Source organism: Genypterus blacodes, unplaced genomic scaffold, assembly GCF_046128005.1.
Source record: "Genypterus blacodes isolate CSIRO-AG114 ecotype Tasmania unplaced genomic scaffold, CSIRO-AGI_Gbla_v1 ptg000055l_1, whole genome shotgun sequence".
In the NCBI taxonomy this organism is placed as follows: Eukaryota; Metazoa; Chordata; class Actinopteri; order Ophidiiformes; family Ophidiidae; genus Genypterus; species Genypterus blacodes.
The window spans coordinates 6,980,454-6,997,829 of NW_027466867.1; the positions used below are offsets into that span (position 1 = coordinate 6,980,454).

At 43.7% G+C, this 17,376-nt stretch overlaps 1 protein-coding gene across 1 annotated transcript; it reads right to left on the bottom strand.

Moving 5' to 3' along the window:
- Positions 1–582: 582 nt before the first annotated feature.
- On the bottom strand, positions 583–17,073 carry col1a1b (collagen, type I, alpha 1b). Its single transcript, XM_076151692.1, has 51 exons — positions 16,857–17,073; positions 15,066–15,260; positions 14,439–14,461; positions 14,198–14,233; positions 13,334–13,426; positions 13,027–13,098; positions 12,746–12,790; positions 12,594–12,647; positions 12,339–12,392; positions 12,072–12,125; positions 11,900–11,953; positions 11,750–11,803; positions 11,605–11,649; positions 11,442–11,495; positions 11,267–11,311; positions 10,990–11,043; positions 10,250–10,348; positions 10,112–10,156; positions 9,911–10,009; positions 9,735–9,788; positions 9,529–9,636; positions 9,175–9,228; positions 8,836–8,934; positions 8,691–8,744; positions 8,431–8,529; positions 8,127–8,180; positions 7,946–7,999; positions 7,725–7,778; positions 7,552–7,605; positions 7,209–7,253; positions 6,990–7,088; positions 6,351–6,458; positions 6,106–6,213; positions 5,800–5,853; positions 5,630–5,683; positions 5,419–5,526; positions 5,199–5,252; positions 5,034–5,087; positions 4,793–4,954; positions 4,598–4,705; positions 4,347–4,454; positions 4,198–4,251; positions 3,996–4,103; positions 3,810–3,863; positions 3,585–3,692; positions 3,382–3,435; positions 3,026–3,133; positions 2,642–2,927; positions 2,341–2,531; positions 1,966–2,208; positions 583–1,871 (listed from the first exon to the last, which is right to left on the bottom strand). Exons 1-51 carry the CDS (start codon positions 16,936–16,938, stop codon positions 1,725–1,727), a joined length of 4,356 nt encoding a protein of 1,451 aa, XP_076007807.1. The 5' UTR covers positions 16,939–17,073; the 3' UTR covers positions 583–1,724.
- Between the last annotated feature and the right edge of the window lie 303 nt (positions 17,074–17,376).

Here is a 17,376-nt window from a genome sequence, read left to right on the forward strand (position 1 = left end):
TCCCAAAGAAAATCCCAAAGTATTTTGCTGCAATGCACTATAATAAGTGTGACAAATTGTTACATGAATTTGTGAAAACAGTCTCATTGCAGCTTTTAAACACTGGGTGGTGTTTGATCATTTGAAGACTTTTTATTGGGAAGTAGACTTCATGAAAAGGCAACAGAGGACGTTGAAGTTGCTCCTGTTACTCTGTCCAGCAGGGGTCGCTCGTTTGGCTTCTTTCCTGGTTTCGGGGTCAAAGCAGCTCGATGACGCACGTCTCTCCTTTGAACAGCTTGCTTGATTAGAGGATTAATCCATTCGACATCTGTTGGCTGGTGCCAGCTGCATTGTAGTTATATTGTTGTCGTAAAAAATAAGCAATTGTTGGCCTTGTTTTCACTGCTGCTTAATACAAAGTTATTCAGTGCAACTGTTGTGGAACAGTTGATTTCTAAACCTGATTAAATTCTGTATCGGTGCCAGATGTTGAACCCTCATCCCTGCATGTGTCTGAAATCAATATGTGGAGTATTATCCAAATCCTTAAAGCTGGTATTTGTTTCACAACAGTTGCAAACAGGACAGTGAAAACTCAGCCACTGAGTAGACCACTTCACATGCTTTATTTCAGCACCCAAAATAATTAAAAACATCTCGATTTATTATACATGTACAAAATAAGTACAGAATCTCTCCTTTAAACCATGAAAGTGGGTCCGCTTCAATCTTTTTTTTAAGAAACCCTTCGCGAAAAAATGACATCAACAAACAACATGAACAACAGGCTGGGAGATGTGTGCTGTTTTGTTTTTAGTGAAGAGGAGGTTTTCCAAAGGGGGGGGCAAACAGAACAGACATGAAGGATCAACACTGAACACATGAGGCAGGGAAATGAGATTTAACCAGTCACTTGCTTCTATCTACATAGACACGATTGCATGCATCTGCAGTGATCACCGTTCAGAGGAGCTCTGTCAATCAAACCAACACTTAAGAAGAAAACAATTGCACTGCAAAGACAACATGACAATGAGTCAATTTATTAGCACCAAAGGTTCTGCAGGCATTAGTGGCAATAATTACAGTATGACAGCGGTAGTTTCACCATCAACACCAATAACTGGACCTCATTCATTTGGATAAGCACCTTCAAAAGTTGTTGATTTCCCCCAAATACACTTGTTGTAAAAATATACCCTTGCATTTATTTGGGGGGGATTTCTTGTTTGAGGTAGCCATCTACATTTGCAATGAAGGCAGATTTCCTTGTCTTGCTCTTTTTTTGTCATTCAGGTGTTTTTCCAAAAAAAGTGAATTCAGAATAAGAAGACACTTCACACTTTTTACAATTTATTTAACACCAGAAAATGGTACATATCATGTTGTTTTCAATGTCCTTCCGCAGTGGTAAAAAGTATCACCTGTTTTCATTGTGTGTGGATTTTGTTTTTTGTCAAACTCCTGGGGGAAATTTTTACATAAGCATATATTATTTTCTTGTTGCCAGTGGAAACAAAAGTTTCTTTTAAAGTGTCCTTGTGGTTGGTTTCGGTTGAAGTTGCAGTCCCGAAAAAAAAGAAATGCTTCTCATGGTTGGAAAAACACAAACACCGTCTTCAGTAGAGTGGTTTTAAGCATGTGGACCAGTGGCAGCCGAATGAGTTTTGAATGCATAGAAAAAGATTTAGAGATGACTGCTAGAAAAAAACAACAATGTCATGTCCATATTTCTTTCTTTTTTACAAGAAGCAAACGGGGCCAACTTCGACGCCAAATTCCTGATCAGGTGCACCAACATCCATAGGAGCAATGTCAATGATGGGCAGGCGGGATGTTTTCGTTGTCTTGTAGTCGATGACTGTCTTGCCCCATGAGCCAGTGTGTGACTGTGGAGAGGGGTGGAAAGAAGGAAAAGGTCAGAAAGTGGTGAAGTGGAGACTGTAAGAAAGAGCAACTTCTGTATCTTCCATTAGAACTCACCGTGCAGCCATCCTCGCCGACGTTGTATGTGAAGCGGCTGTTGCCCTCGGCTCTGATCTCGACGTCGTTGGAGCCCTGGAGAAGGAGAGCCTTCTTCAGGTTGCCAGTGGCGGAGTCCATGTAGGCAATGCTGTTCTTGCAGTGGTAGGTGATGTTCTGAGAGGCCTGGTTGGCCATCAGGCGCATGAAGGTCATCTGGATCTGGACATCCTCGGCATCAGCTCCATCGCTGCCATACTGGAACTACGTAGCGGAGAGGAGAGAGGGATGTTGAGGTTGTACGGGGGAAGCATTTAACTGCACTTTGTTATGTTTTAGAGGTTTAAGTGTGAATAACTGCAACATGTAAGCCGCAGTGTCTTTTTATCTTCTCACCTGGAATCCACCAGTCATGGACTCGCTGAACCAGACGTTCTTCTTCTCTCTGCTGTTCTTGCTGAGGTACCAGTTCTTCATGGGGATGCTGGACTCGCTGGGGTGGATGCAAGTCTCGCCAGTCTCCATGTTGCAGTGGACCTTGATGGCATCCAGAGCAGATCCCTGGTTGGGATCAACCCAGTACACGCCTGTTCAAACAGAGGAACACAAAGCAGTTTGAAGTTGAGCTCATCCTCCTGTCATACCTGATCTAAAGTGTTCTGTTGGTGTACAGATCTGGACCTTGTGTGGCACTCACCGCTCTTCCACTCAGGGTGGCACATTCTCAGGTCACGGCACATGCGGGCAGGGCTCTTCTGAGTGCCGTCTGGGCTACGGATCTTCTCAATCTTCTGGGTCAGGGTCTTGAGGGTGGTGTCAACCTCCATGTCACGATCGCGCATCACTTGAGGGTCATCAGCACGGTAGTGGCCACCGCTACGGTAGGGATCTGGGGCCTTCTCCTGAAGAGGTGCGCTGACGAAGTCCATGCCGCTACCGGCAGCTCCAGGGGGTCCAGCAGGACCGGGAGGTCCAGGTGGTCCCTGTTTGAAGATGGGAGTAGTTTACAATTGGCAAACATTTGAGAGTTTCTGAATGAGGACATGTTTGTGCCAAAAGATAAGCACATAGCACAACTTACCATGGGTCCCATCTCTCCATTGCGACCACGAGGTCCAGGGGGTCCAATAGGTCCGGGCAGACCGTTCATGCCATCCTTACCAGGGGAGCCATTAGATCCAGAGGGTCCCTTTAAAGCAAAAACCACATGATCACTTAAGAGGAAACATCAGTAAACAGTCATTTACTTTTATGACATGTGAATGTTTTAAAGCTGGAAACTACATCATCGATTCTGTCGTATAGCATCTAGCCTCTATTATGTACAATGCTTACTTTATGTCTTACTGGAGCATATATACAGCATAGAAAATTACTACAAAAGACTAAGATTTGCTTCATCACACCAGAGAGTGGGCTGTAGAAATCTGTACTTACTCTTGGTCCAGCAGGTCCATTGACACCAGCAGGTCCACGCTCTCCATGGACACCCTAAGAGCATTCAAATCATATCACATACCTGGCAAAAATAATGCACCAACATCCTATGCAGTCAAAACTGGCCTGAAAATGCCAATTCAACAACTTTTATATGTAATCCGCCATTGTATCATGGTACGAATGGGTATGTAAATACTTACAGCAGTTCCGGGCAGACCCTGCATGCCAGTGAATCCTCTGTGTCCCTTGTGGCCTCTATCTCCAGCCTCTCCAGACTCTCCTCTGTCTCCCTTGCCACCAGCGGGGCCCTGATTGAAAGCAAACATGAGGTCAACATGCAATATCTTCTGTTCTAGACTTTGAAATCAATCTACATTTCGGTGAAAATGTATACAAAAAGTTAAATGTTTCTGTAACAAACTTACAGCAGGTCCACGGACACCAGCGGGGCCAGAAGAACCAGCAGGGCCAGCGGGACCCTAAAAAGAACGGACGGGGAGATGAACAGATCAAACAATAATCAACAATCAAATGGTGATAGCTGCCTTTAAAAGCAACACACAACACATATCATCAGATTCAGAAGTGGATCAAGCAGGAAGGATTCTTACAGACTCTCCACGGTCACCAGTCTTTCCTGTGGGGCCAGCGTGTCCAGGGCCACCGGGAGAACCAGGAGGTCCAGGGGGTCCGGCATTGCCAGACTCACCACGGTCTCCCTTGAGAAGGAACAGGAAGCGACTCCAGTGAGACTTGAGTTAAGAGTTTATTTGGGAGTTGATAATTAATACAAAGAGGGAGGGAGTGGCTTACCTTGGGGCCAGAAGCTCCATCGCGACCAGGGGCACCATCATGACCGGAAGATCCCTGTGCAAGGAGAGTGACGCGGGTCAATCATCATCCAAAGCTCAGAACATTACAATAGAGTTCAAGTGCGTATACGGCAGAGTGGGACCTCATACCTCACGACCAGCCTCTCCGGGAGCACCAGACTGTCCTGGGGGTCCAGAGGGTCCGGGAGGTCCACGCTCACCAAGACCTCCTCCAGGTCCCTGCTTTCCAGGCTCTCCCTGGGTAAAAAAGAAGACAGGCAGTTAAATCGTGCGCTTCAGTAATGTATAAAGGTGTCACATTCTGCAGACGATATAGAAAGATTGGTCCGAATTTCGAAGGACAGCATGTACATCATGAGACAAAGAGACAAAATACTCACAGATGTTCCAGGAAGACCAGAGAAACCGCGCTCTCCACGCTGTCCAGGCAGACCGACAATACCACGCTGTCCAGTCACACCCTGAGGTCCAGGGATACCACTAGTACCCTGCACAGAGAGACGCATTATCAACTACCCACACATGTGCTCAACTGTGATATTCTGGTTTCAGTTGTTGAGTTTCAGTTGGCTTACAGAGGCTCCATCACTACCAGTAGATCCCTTCTCTCCTGGGGCTCCTCCAGGTCCAACACCACCAACCTCACCGGGGCGACCGGCAACACCAGTCTCACCGCGACTTCCCCTCATGCCGTCTTTGCCAACAGGTCCAAGAGGTCCTGGGGGTCCAGAGGCTCCCTGGAAACACGCAAAAGAAGCCAGTTAAGCTGAGTCTCATCCAGCCACACTTAATCTACTACCTGGTGATAAAACTTACAGCAGGGCCAGGGGGTCCAACTCTGCCAGCAGGTCCAGGGAAGCCAGTGGCACCCTACAAATACACAAAAAATAATTAATATTAAGAGAATAAAGTTATTAGTTTCAATTGGTGTCCAGTTTCAATGGTTTCAAACTGTACAGTAGCTCAGAAGTGGATACTTACAGGGGATCCAGCACCACCAGTTGCGCCCTTAGGTCCGGATGGTCCGCTAGATCCCTGTTGTCACAAACATTTGAAAAACAGAGAGGAGATCAAGACAGAGTTATTAAATGTGCCTTAGATAGTGATGTAGTCATAGTAAAAGAGGTCGGCATGCTGTGATTGGTCATTGATTTTCAATAATTTTGCCGATGCTGTTAATGTGATATGTGGTCCAACGTACCTGAGGACCAGAGGGTCCAACAGGTCCACCGGGGCCAGGAGCACCAGCATCTCCCTTGGGTCCACTGTCACCAGACTCTCCCTTGGCTCCAGGTTGTCCATCAGCACCCTGTTGTGAGATGATAGAGAATAACGGGTTATAGTTTCACACAGTTTATGGGATCTAAAGCTGAAAAATAATTTAGATGAATGAAACTTTTAAGGCTTCTTACAGGGGGTCCAGCGAATCCAGCAGGTCCAGAGGGACCGCCCTCTCCACGCTCACCCTGTGTGATTGATGGGGAAGGGAGCAGGTTAGTGATAAGTCAAGTCACTGTGTCTAAATTTACAACAAAATATTGTGTATATCTTATATGATTACACATATACATATTTAACTTACAGGGGAACCACGGGGTCCAGTAGCTCCGGAAACTCCAACAGGGCCAACCTCTCCCTAAAACCAGAGCAGAGAGGATCATTAAGCTGGTCGACAAGCTGGTCAGCCATCCTATACACTTATTTCATGGTGCAAAGAAACTCAATTCAAATTAAAAGTTACATTTATATGTAAATGTATCCGGAGATTCATTATACTGCTTCAAGAACCAAGTAGTCTTGTTCTCATTTGTTTGCAAAGCACACAAGAATAATCAGAAAATTCAAGAAAATTAGTTTAGGCTAAAACTCAAGTCGTGTCCAGTCTCACCTTCTCACCAGGAGCACCAGAGGGTCCGGGGAGACCAATAGCACCAGTCAAACCACGACTGCCGTCTTTGCCGGCAGGACCCTCGGCACCCTTGACACCAGCATCACCCTGAGAAGAGAGACAGTTCACACAATTACAACTCATATTGATTATTGATCAAATTTAGCCAAACGAAATATATTAAGATTCTGTTGATTTTCTGTGGAAAGTCACTTTATTAAACTAGATTAATATGAGATACTTACTCTCTCTCCCTTAGCACCATGAAGACCGGAAGCACCACGCTCACCGGGCATTCCCTGCATACCAGAACCTCCAGCACCACCAGGGGCACCTCCAGCACCAGGCTCTCCCTGCACACGCACACAGCAACAGAAACATACACATTTAACTCAATTCATACGTTCTGCTGCATTTGAACAATCCACTGCTAGATGGAATAATCAGCAGATATCAGTGTGTGTGTAAAATGTATACTGTATGTGCTGAAATCTGGTCAGTCTGGACCTTTTCTCTGCAAGCTTTCAACAAAACACATCAGGTGTTGACATTATTCCAATGTACCTCATCATTTCTCTTAAACGTGGTCAAATGTGTGTGTAGCCTGGTTTATATGGATGAAATATCTAAAATCTTACAACCCAGAGTGACTGAAACCTTGAAACCTGAACAGAAATGAGATATTTCTATATATATACATATATATATATATATATGTAACCCTATAGGCCTACTTTGTGGGCCTTGCCTTTTCTTCTCATTTTAAATAGTTTTTCTTGACTTACAACTAAGCTTCCATGTTTGCGATCTTCTGGCTTGAGTTAAATCAGTTCTTGAGCTCAATGTGATGTAATGTCTTCTTATATAAGAGCTTGATGTCCTACCTTAGGGCCATCGCTTCCAGAAGGACCATGAGCACCACGAGGTCCGTTGGGACCAGCTGGTCCAGCGCCACCACGCTCACCGGGGTTACCTCTCTCACCCTACAGGAGAAAACACATGTGTCAGCCATGCCTAACTTAAGAAAAAGTGAAATGGTGTCTCAGATTGAATACAGAAAAGGACATATTTGTGAAATGTGAATCTAAGCAGCTGGTACTCACTCTGGATCCAGATGGGCCATGGGGTCCAGCCTCACCAGGACCTCCCTGTACAAGACACAGACAGATCATGGTTATCATTGTTTATGGCGACAATATGTTCTGGGGTGAGGTACAGGTGCCATCAAGGCAATCTATGATGTGTATGATTGCAAAACATTGACCATATGAAATACAAAAATTGCTGCTGAAAGTGCTGTGCATGGTTGTATGCTTCATGTCTGAGTCATGTAGGTTATAGGATCAAGCCTGTCTTAATCACTGCCCAGTATTTAAATAGATATATGAGAGCTTACAGAAATACACTGTCAGAGAAGGTAGATTCCCAATTTTCTGTGACCCTTACCTGCTCACCAGGCTTGCCAGTCTCACCAGTAGCACCCTGAGGTCCAGGAAGACCCTGCACAAATAATAAGGAGAAAGTTTGCGTTAAAAAGGGGAAATTGTTACATAATTGTGAATCATGCAAACAAAATAAACGGCAATGCTCAGCTTACTGGATCACTCTCACAATCTTACCTGGAATCCAGGACCACCAGATGGTCCCTGCTCTCCCTTGTCTCCAGCTGGTCCCTGAATAGAAAAGAACAAACAAAATGATGAGTAATCTTGGGACAGATATATATTTTGTCATGTTCTGTAATATCTCTCTTATGAGGCCCATCTCTACTAATAGCAGTAGATAAAAATGGCAATATCAGTATCAGTATAGCCATAAATAATGCAGAAAAGATACTTACACCGGGGCCGGAAGGTCCAGGAGCACCAACATCACCATCTTTGCCAGGGGCACCCTACGAGCCAAAAACATGTATTTTACATCAAACCCAAATATCAACTTGCTTCCTGTGATGATATCAAACATATTTTTCTGTACGTAAAGATTGATTTGTATAATTTACAACATATGTGAGTACTTACAAGAGAGCCACTAGGTCCAGCAACACCTCTCTCGCCAGGCTTGCCAGCATCACCCTGTGGGGGAAAAAAGACTTTGCATCACTTTTCCTTATTAGATTCAAATTTCAATTCAATTTATATCTTTAATATTTATTTTTATCAAAAGTGCTACAATTGTGTTACCTGATGTCATGTCTGCATTCTGACTATAACAAAATTCATAATAATCCTACTAGTTTATAGAGATATCCTACCTGTACACCTGCTAAATGTCTATTTTTGCACATGAAAATAATGGGAAAAGATGTGTAAGGCCTTAACTTACAGAAACTCCTTTGGGTCCAGGGAATCCCATAACTCCAGGAAGTCCTCTGGCTCCACCGGGGCCAGAAGGTCCAGAGCGACCGTCTTGTCCAGGAGAACCCTAAAATACACCAGCAAAAAAAAGGAGAATACTGAGCATTTCCTCTCCTATCCCTTTTAAACAGCAATCTGTCTTCATTGTACAACTAATGTCCTCGTGAATGACAAAGTTGGTATTTAGAAGTCAGTAACACTGGAAGTTATTATGGAGTCATTACTCACAGCAGGTCCAGCTTTGCCCTCATGGCCAGAGCTTCCAGGGCTACCATTCACTCCCTACGGAGAGACAGTTTTAGATGTAAGCCATCCTCAAAACCAAAGGTTCAGTGTTAAAAATGCATCAGAGGAAAAATATTGCAAATCTCACCTTTGGTCCAGGGGCACCGGGTACGCCAGAGATTCCAGACTCACCAGTGGCACCCTGAGGTCCCAAAGCGCCATTGGCACCGCGCTCACCAGGGCCTCCCTGTCATGCAAATGACAAAAAGTTAGGGAGAAATTACTTGTTGTAATAGTGAGTGTTATTAATGTGGTTAAACTGAACTTAAATTACTCATGGTGAATTGGTTTGATTGTGTTTTACCTAACATATGTGCTGAGTGAAATCAATCAAATGGGTGTGAATGAGTATTTACACATATCTCAACCAACGTAGAGATGTGTACGAAACAGCTTTCAGACTCCTTGGGTGACCACAGTGACTCACCTTGCCACCAGCAGCTCCATCAGTTCCAGGGTATCCACGGGAACCAGGGGCACCCTAATGGAACAGAAATACACAACAATGTCACTACTTGCCATGTAAAGGGGTACATCTAGTGGCAAAATCCCCCCGGGAATTTAGCAAACACAAACAAAATGCAGATTGTTGCTTCAATAAGTGATGAGAGTGTGTATTCTTTTAGCACTTTGAGAGTGTATGAGATTGAATGTATGTTGATGCTAAACATGGAATGTTAACATCTTGGTCGCTTCCGGCATTCTGTAAAACAACTGGTCCAGGAGTCATGATTTAGTTTTCCTGCTCCATGCAGGTGCTGAGAAAGAAGAGGCAACATACACGCTCTCCAGGGCCTCCACGAGGTCCACCGCCACCGGGCTCACCACGACCTCCTCTCTTTCCCTCCTCACCAGAGGGGCCAGGGAGTCCTCCAACTCCAGCGGGACCCTGGAGAAGAAACCAAGGATGGGCAGTTGTTTATACCTGAGCACTTCCATGTTGAACCCCCCTACATCATACATCATTCTGTGGGTAAAAGTACTTACACCCTCTCCCTTTGCACCAGGCTCTCCCCTAGGACCAGAGGGACCATTGTCTCCCTGTTGGCAGAAACACAGGTATTATTTATGGTGTCATGTGAACCTGGTTCTCTGTGATGCCAAAGACCAGTATTTATAAACAATATTTCCTTTTAATTCACACCAAAATAGTGTCTACTCACATTGTTACCCTTGGCACCAGGGGCACCAACACCTCCCTGGGCTCCAGCAGGACCACGAGATCCTGGGAAGCCAGGGGCACCAGCAATACCAGAGGGACCCTGTGGGATGCAGCGGTGGGTGTCAGTGGGTGTCATTTCAACTTCAGGATTTGAGGATTCAAGTGTCAAGAAGATCTGATGTCTAGATCAATAGATACTTACAGGAGAACCCTTAGCACCAGCGGAGCCATCGGATCCAGGGTTACCCTGTTGTTGTGAGAGAAAGGTAAAAATTAAAAATTGTTGTGTTTGGACGAAAAGTTAAATCAACTTGCATTTACAAGGCCAGTATTTACTCACAGCAGCTCCAGCAGCACCAGAAGGTCCAGGGTTACCAGGCTCACCACGAGATCCCTGGGCTCCCTCGGATCCACGGCCTCCCTGAGTACCAGTCTCTCCCTGTGATGGGAAAAAAATGCTGTATTTCAGTAATAATGTCAAAGAAATCTTCCAGTTTGTATAGTGAGTGAGTGAGTGAGTGAGTCAGTAGGTCAGTGGTAAATGAAAATGATGGGGAAACTATCCATATTTCATATTTCCACATTTTTTATTTAAACAGGGTTTTCGGGGGACTCTAGGCACATTTAAATTCTGAAACTAACCAATATTGTTGTGATTTTGTAACAGGTGAGAGCTACATTACATTATAATTCATCATCACTAGTGACAAATGTCCTCCAGCAAAACATCCTATATGTTTTGCAACATACTGGCTAATGGCTGATCATATTGAAAGGATAGGAGATAATGTGAATTAGTATTATTGTTCCTACTAGACTATTTCCTATATCTCCTACGGTCTAAAAAGGTGATTTCAGAGGTTAAAGGTCCCCAATTTTCCAAACACTGCAGCAAATGCAGAATATGTAAGGGACTAATGAGGAAAGCTACCATCATGGTTTCCTTTATTTTCTCCCAAGCTGTCAGGGCCACAGTTCCTACAGCTTGTTATGTTTTCATTACAATAACCAACCTGGATATAGTGAAACGGGTGTGTAATGTATGCCTATTAAAAATGGCCGGCCAACTAGAAGACTTACCTTAGTTCCAGCACCACCGGGGAAGCCAGGGGCACCAGAAGGTCCAGTTGGTCCCTGCAAAATAACAATGTGAGATGTTAAAGTCACATGCAAGATAACATCCTGTTGGAAAGTCTATCTAAGAGTGAATCTCTAAATTACAGAGAGTGTGTTTGGTACCAAAACAAGTGTATCAGGTGGTGATGTCACCAGACAATTTGAAATAAATGAGATATATAATCTACATGTATTTCTAAGTGGTTGTATAACACTACAATATGTAAACAACAATACTTACAGGGGGACCAGCAGCACCACTGTTGCCATCGTTACCACGAGCACCCTGAAGAGGTGAGGGAATCAAAGGGTTAGTTTTATGACCACACAAAGGCCATATTATTTGCAAATTTAAGTTGCTTTTCATACAAAGACATGGTACATCGTAGACAGTATAGAAGCATGACAGTTCTTACAGATGGGCCAGGAGCTCCGGGGCGACCTCTCTCACCAGGAAGACCACGAGCACCCTGGGAAAGACAAAGAGAGACAATGTTGTTAGATTCATAAGATCCAATCTGTGTCAGCAAAGCTACACAGGTCCTGAAATGCTGAATGACAGAGATGAGCTGAACTCACCATGCTGCCAGCAACTCCATTCTCACCAGAGGAACCAGGCTCTCCCTGTACAGAGAAGGAACAATTAGTAAAGAAAATTACAACTTGAATTGGAAGATTACGATGATAAGTTTTCCATTGAATCACACACATCCTGTCATCTTACCTTGGGGCCAGCAGGTCCGGCGTCTCCCTTAGCTCCATCCAAACCGCTGAAACCCTGCAGACAAAATGAATCGATATCATGAGCTCAGATCCCAACACTGCAGCAATAGAAAAACGTCTCTGATAGAACTTCATGCACTTAAATCCTTACTCTGTGTCCCTTGATGCCAGGGAGTCCAGCTGTTCCGGGGAATCCACGAGCTCCCTGCAGAAGGAAAACAAGAGGTATCTCTTAGTATGTGTGACCTGGTTCGACCTAAACGGCTTTAACATAAATGCCATATAGAATCTGCAACTGGTTCTCCTGCATTGGCAACACTCACCTGAGGGCCAGCAGGTCCACGCTCACCGGGGCGACCAGCCTTACCGGGCTCACCCTGTCAGAGACACACAAGGAGGTTAGCAAAACCAGATCGGGATGTGAAAGAATCAACAAAAGTTTTACCCCCAATTAATAAATTCTACAGAAGTCATATGATAGATATGACAGTAGATAGTGTTATCAATGTCGTTCTGTTGGTAATGTTTCTACACAATTGTACAAGAAACAGCATCTTACAGGAACGGTTCAGACTCAGAAGATCACTTACATCATCTCCGTTCTTTCCAGGGGGGCCAGCGGGTCCACGAGAACCCATGGGACCCTAGAAACACCAATAAATGACTGCATTAGCAAACTATCTCAGAATATCAATGTGAGAATCTTTTAGTAAACATGTACTTCTCTATTTGAATGTGTGCGTGTGTTGAAATATTTGTCAGTGGGTCAGTGATTACAACAGGAAGTGCAATTTGTTGTATTTGTTGTACAAGGACAAGCTATGGGAAACATTTGGTATACTCACAGATGCTCCAGGCTCACCAGGCTCGCCAGAGGGACCAGTGAAACCCTGAGGACCCTGAGGGACAATGAGGACAGTGGGTCAATACAATGTTCAGCGCTAATATATTTAGTTTTTTGTTCATTTTCTATGAGTTACTATCATGAAATACTTACAGAGGAACCAGCGGGTCCAGGAGAACCACGAGGACCCATAGCACCCTGTTTTTGAAGATTAGGAAAATAAGGTTGTTAGATTCTCTTTATTTGCGTGTGTGATAACTGACAACACAACAAGCGATTAGCTGAGTTACACACCAAAGCACTGAGCATGAGGAGGAATACTTCATATTTAGTTCAAAGGAACCTTTTTGTATATGTAGCAGTAAAAGTTGTCTTCTTATGGCTTAGCAGACCACTCAGGGGCGATACAGGGAGGGAGTAAACCTGCCACTTACCATTGGGCCGGGTTGAGGTTGGCCACCGCCGGATTTGGAGTGATCACCATAGTTCATCTGAGGAGCGAAGTTCTGGAAGGGAAAAGATGAAGACGATTTAGTCATGTAATTTATTTAGCTGTAATTTATACTGAAATTATACTTTCAGAACCGTGTGTAGTGACTAGTAAGTAGTGTAGTAACTTTTGCCCATCTGTAGCTGATGATGTTTATTCTCTAACCAAGGGAGTCATGGGGGTTTCAGATTTAATTATGAGATTTAGGTCTGAATCTGTGACTTCCTGGGTTTGGGTGGGTAAATACTTACTCCGCCAAGGCCAGGGGGGCCAGGGGGGCCTGGGGGACCGGGAAGGCCAGGCTGTCCGGGGATTCCATCGTTGCCAGGAAGACCAGAAGCACCCTGAAAAAAATCAGACAAATATGGTCTCTTAGCAGGATTTTAATGATTATTTCATTCTTCCAGTTTACTGTGAGAGTTTATTTGTCGTACAGCAAGAATTGTGTGTGTTCATAGCATATTGTGAATAATGTGATAGTAAACACGTGCTACCTCTATTATTCATTTGCTTTATTTAAATATATTTCCTTCTGTGCTGCTATTCTGGAGAACTTAAATGTTTTTTGTGTTGATTTGAAATTAAAATATGCCTCTGATCAAGTTAGAATCAAGAGGTGTTAAAAAGACTCTTACGTAATATCTAATGTGACCTTATCCAATGTAACCATCGCCGCTTCAAATGTGACCTTATGACCCTTTGACCTATATCTCCAAAGGTCATCATCACAATTACATCGTAGTTTCATCAGGATTCAGGTTCAGTATAATTGAACATTTTCAGATATTTAGTAAGTAACTGTCTGGTAACACTAATTATGCCCCATTTGTAGGACACACTCAATCCATGCACTGCAGCAGAGATGCAGGGGTTGTGACAGTAATAAAACACTTTGTTATGAGTTTTTTGGGGCCAATTCAACCAATCATAGAACATAATCCTATTTAAAAAATATCTCTCAAAACAAAGTCACCTCTGCTATGTTGGCCACAATCAATATTATCTGATAGAGTATACAATATATGTACAGTATATCAAAGTATTACAACAATCAACTGATACCGTAGACCAAAAGGATAGGAATGTGAGTGAAGATGAAATGAAATGGAACCTACCCTGTCTCCCTTGGGACCAGTCTCTCCCTGAGAAGTCTGTGGACAGGCAGAAGAAGACAATGAGGCTATGCTGGAATGTTTTGTTCATAACAGAAAGTGTGCAAGAAAGAGAATATGTACACTAATGACAAGCACGTTATGACAAATTAAACTAAACTTGGCCATGCATGCATTGCTCAAGAAAAATAACTGTAATGAAATTATGACCTCATATCTTTTAAAAAGTTTAAAGACAAAATACCTCATAGTCTGGCGGTGGGGCTCCTACAGCACCAATGGAGAAGAAGACAAAATCAAAACCTTGTTCACATTTACAAAACCACAAAATCATCATTACAACAGGTAATCTTAGATGAAGCCGAGAGGATCTAGTATTAAGAAACTTAATAAAGCGACAAATCTATATCAGGTCCAATCTGGACCTCAAAAGACTGATTGATTTAGATCGATATCCATGTGGTTGTATGATTTCTGAAGGGGAAGGGTTGGAAATATATGTTGTAAAATGTGACATGTCAAAACATCAATAAATTCCGCCTTGAGGGATAAATACATTTGATCTTATCTTATCTTAAGCCCTTGTCGTCTCATCCTACATGTCAGTGTGTTGAGAAATTAAGATAATCACTGCCAGACTTCGCCAAAGCAGGTGTAATCCATCTTTAAATGAATACATATTAAAAAAAGAACTCAACAAAGGGTAAATCCAAAGGTAAATCCCCACACAAGCAGGTAAGTTTAAGGCCTCAAGTCCCTTTCTGGCGAGGAAGTCACGGATGGTCAAGGTCGAACCGGGGAGCACTAGGTGCCGCCAAAACTCTTACTGAACCAAAAATAAAAAATGCTGAGGAAGATGAAGGTAGTGTACCATCTCCGTCAGGGCAGATAGGGCAGCACTCTCCGTCGGGGATGATGGGGTCAGCGCAATCAGATGTATCCTCGCAGATCACCTCATCGCACATGACGGTTCCGCTGTCGCAGACGCAGATCTGGCAGGGCTCTGGTTTCCATACATCCTTGTCGTTGTAGTCCTGTCCGTCTAATTGGCAGCTGCCGAATGGGCCTGAGAAGAGAGACCCGCTGTGAGCTTGGTAACAGTAGGTAAGGGCAAATACAGTTGGCATTTATGGCAAAATGTGTAGTATGCAAGAAAGGATCTCTAATATGTAAAGTAGGTAAAGTAGTTTAGCAGTAGTAGTAGTTTATCCTTGGCTACACCTACACAGATGTTCGCCATATGGGAAACTGCTCCGTCCAAAAAGGCCTAGACCACACACTTAAAACTCCACACTGTTTGCAACTACAAATGCTGAATCCTGGCCTCTGCTGCTCTACTCTACTAATTTATCCAAGGCAATCATTAACTGTATAGGTTTGGCCTCTGAACTCCTTTAGAGCCTTTTGTAGTCCAACGCACATCGAGGCTGCAATTCAGGTCCTTTCCTCATTAAATGCAATAAAGTTTCAGCAAAACTGGTTTCGCACTTAGTCTGAATGTGCCAAAACCTTCAAGATATTAGAATTGGTTATTCACTCTTCAATTTGATGTTTGGTGACTTTCCTGAACTTTTATTTGACATCTTGATAAACTACTAGGATACCAGAGTAACGTCACTGTCTCTGGTTAGTGTCTGTCTCTGGGGCTGAAGGTTATTTAGGCCTGTGGTGGATGACAGAATAAATGTAGACCGCTGCCAGGCTGTATCCAGAACTCTAGCTCACATATAATTAAGTGAGTTTTTCCAAAAACCGACGAGGAGAAAATGTCTCTTGGTTTAGTCACATTTTGGCCTGGTGGGTGTGTGTGTCTGTGGTTGGACCTAAGCGGTGGGAGGACCGTGGTTTGAAGGTTGGACGTGGGACTGCAATCCCAGTATGTGCCACAGAGTAGCGCTATTGACCAACAAACAGCGGTTTCGCCTCACACCCTCCTCTGTACAATGATTAATCGATGTCTAGACAATTTCGAAGACGACGTCGAACAAAAGCAAAGTTTCCACTTTACTTTTTAATATATTTATAAAGTTAAACACAGGCTGAGCAAATTTGTTTGTTCAAAAAGTCAAATTCCCCATGCAACTTTATGGGAAAAGTGTAAAACGTTAAGAGCTGACTAGATCTCTGCTTTGTCCTTTTTTGTGACTAGAAAAACTTCTCTGTGTTAAGTTTTGGTGTTTTTATTATGGAACTATCGAAAAATGGACCTTCTGCAATCAAAGTCTTCCACTCAAAGTTATAAAATGTGACGCGCATTTTCTGATAAAGTTCTGACAAAAACTGACTTCTAAGCATAATTTCAATTGTATTTTCTTCAATGTCAGTGTTTTTCATGCGTGCATTCTGCCTAACCCACTTTGAACCCAATGTTCTGTCTCTGCGCGTCACAGATGCGCTCTGGAAAACACACTTGCGCTCCAGCAGCAGCAGAAACAGGACGCACCTCGCTTGTATGTGCAGCAAACAATAAGAATCCCGTTTTATGCTTCAAGATTTCCCCAATAATCATCCCAACGCCTCACTGAGTACCACACTTCACCGTCACATGCTCAGTAGAGACATTGGACATCCATATCAGCATCCTCTGCTGTCTATCCGGGTCCTTAGGGTGCCACAGTCCCTCACAAAACAACTCAAATCAATGTTTCAAAGGGATACTTACTGTCATCCTCGCCTTGAGCCCGCACCAAAAGCACCGTTGCGCTGAGCAAAAGCGCTAACCGAATATCCACAAAGCTGAACATGTCTAAATATTAGACATGTAGATTCTCTGTGGTAAAGGGGGAATCCTTTTTCTCCTCAGACACCACTCATACAAGGTAGGGTCCGGTCTGTGTAACTCCAATTCCAGACCCCAGCAGAAACTCCCTACTGCTAAACAAATGAGTAAGCTTGGCTTTTATATGCCAAAGGCTTTTGGGGAGGTCCATGAACGCACCAAAGGACTTGTACATGTTCTGGTCCCAGAGTCCCTCCTTCATCACAGAGGGGCCGTCTCATCTCATCAGCATGTCAAACAAGTTCACGTTACATCTTTCAACGTGGATGGTGAGAGCAGACATCATTACTGCTCTGACTCTCCCTAAGACCAGACACGTTTTCATCATTTTCAGGTTTCCATGGATTTTCTCTCTATAAAAACTTTTCATGCAGGTGATTTGTCTTTTCAGCATCCAACCTGA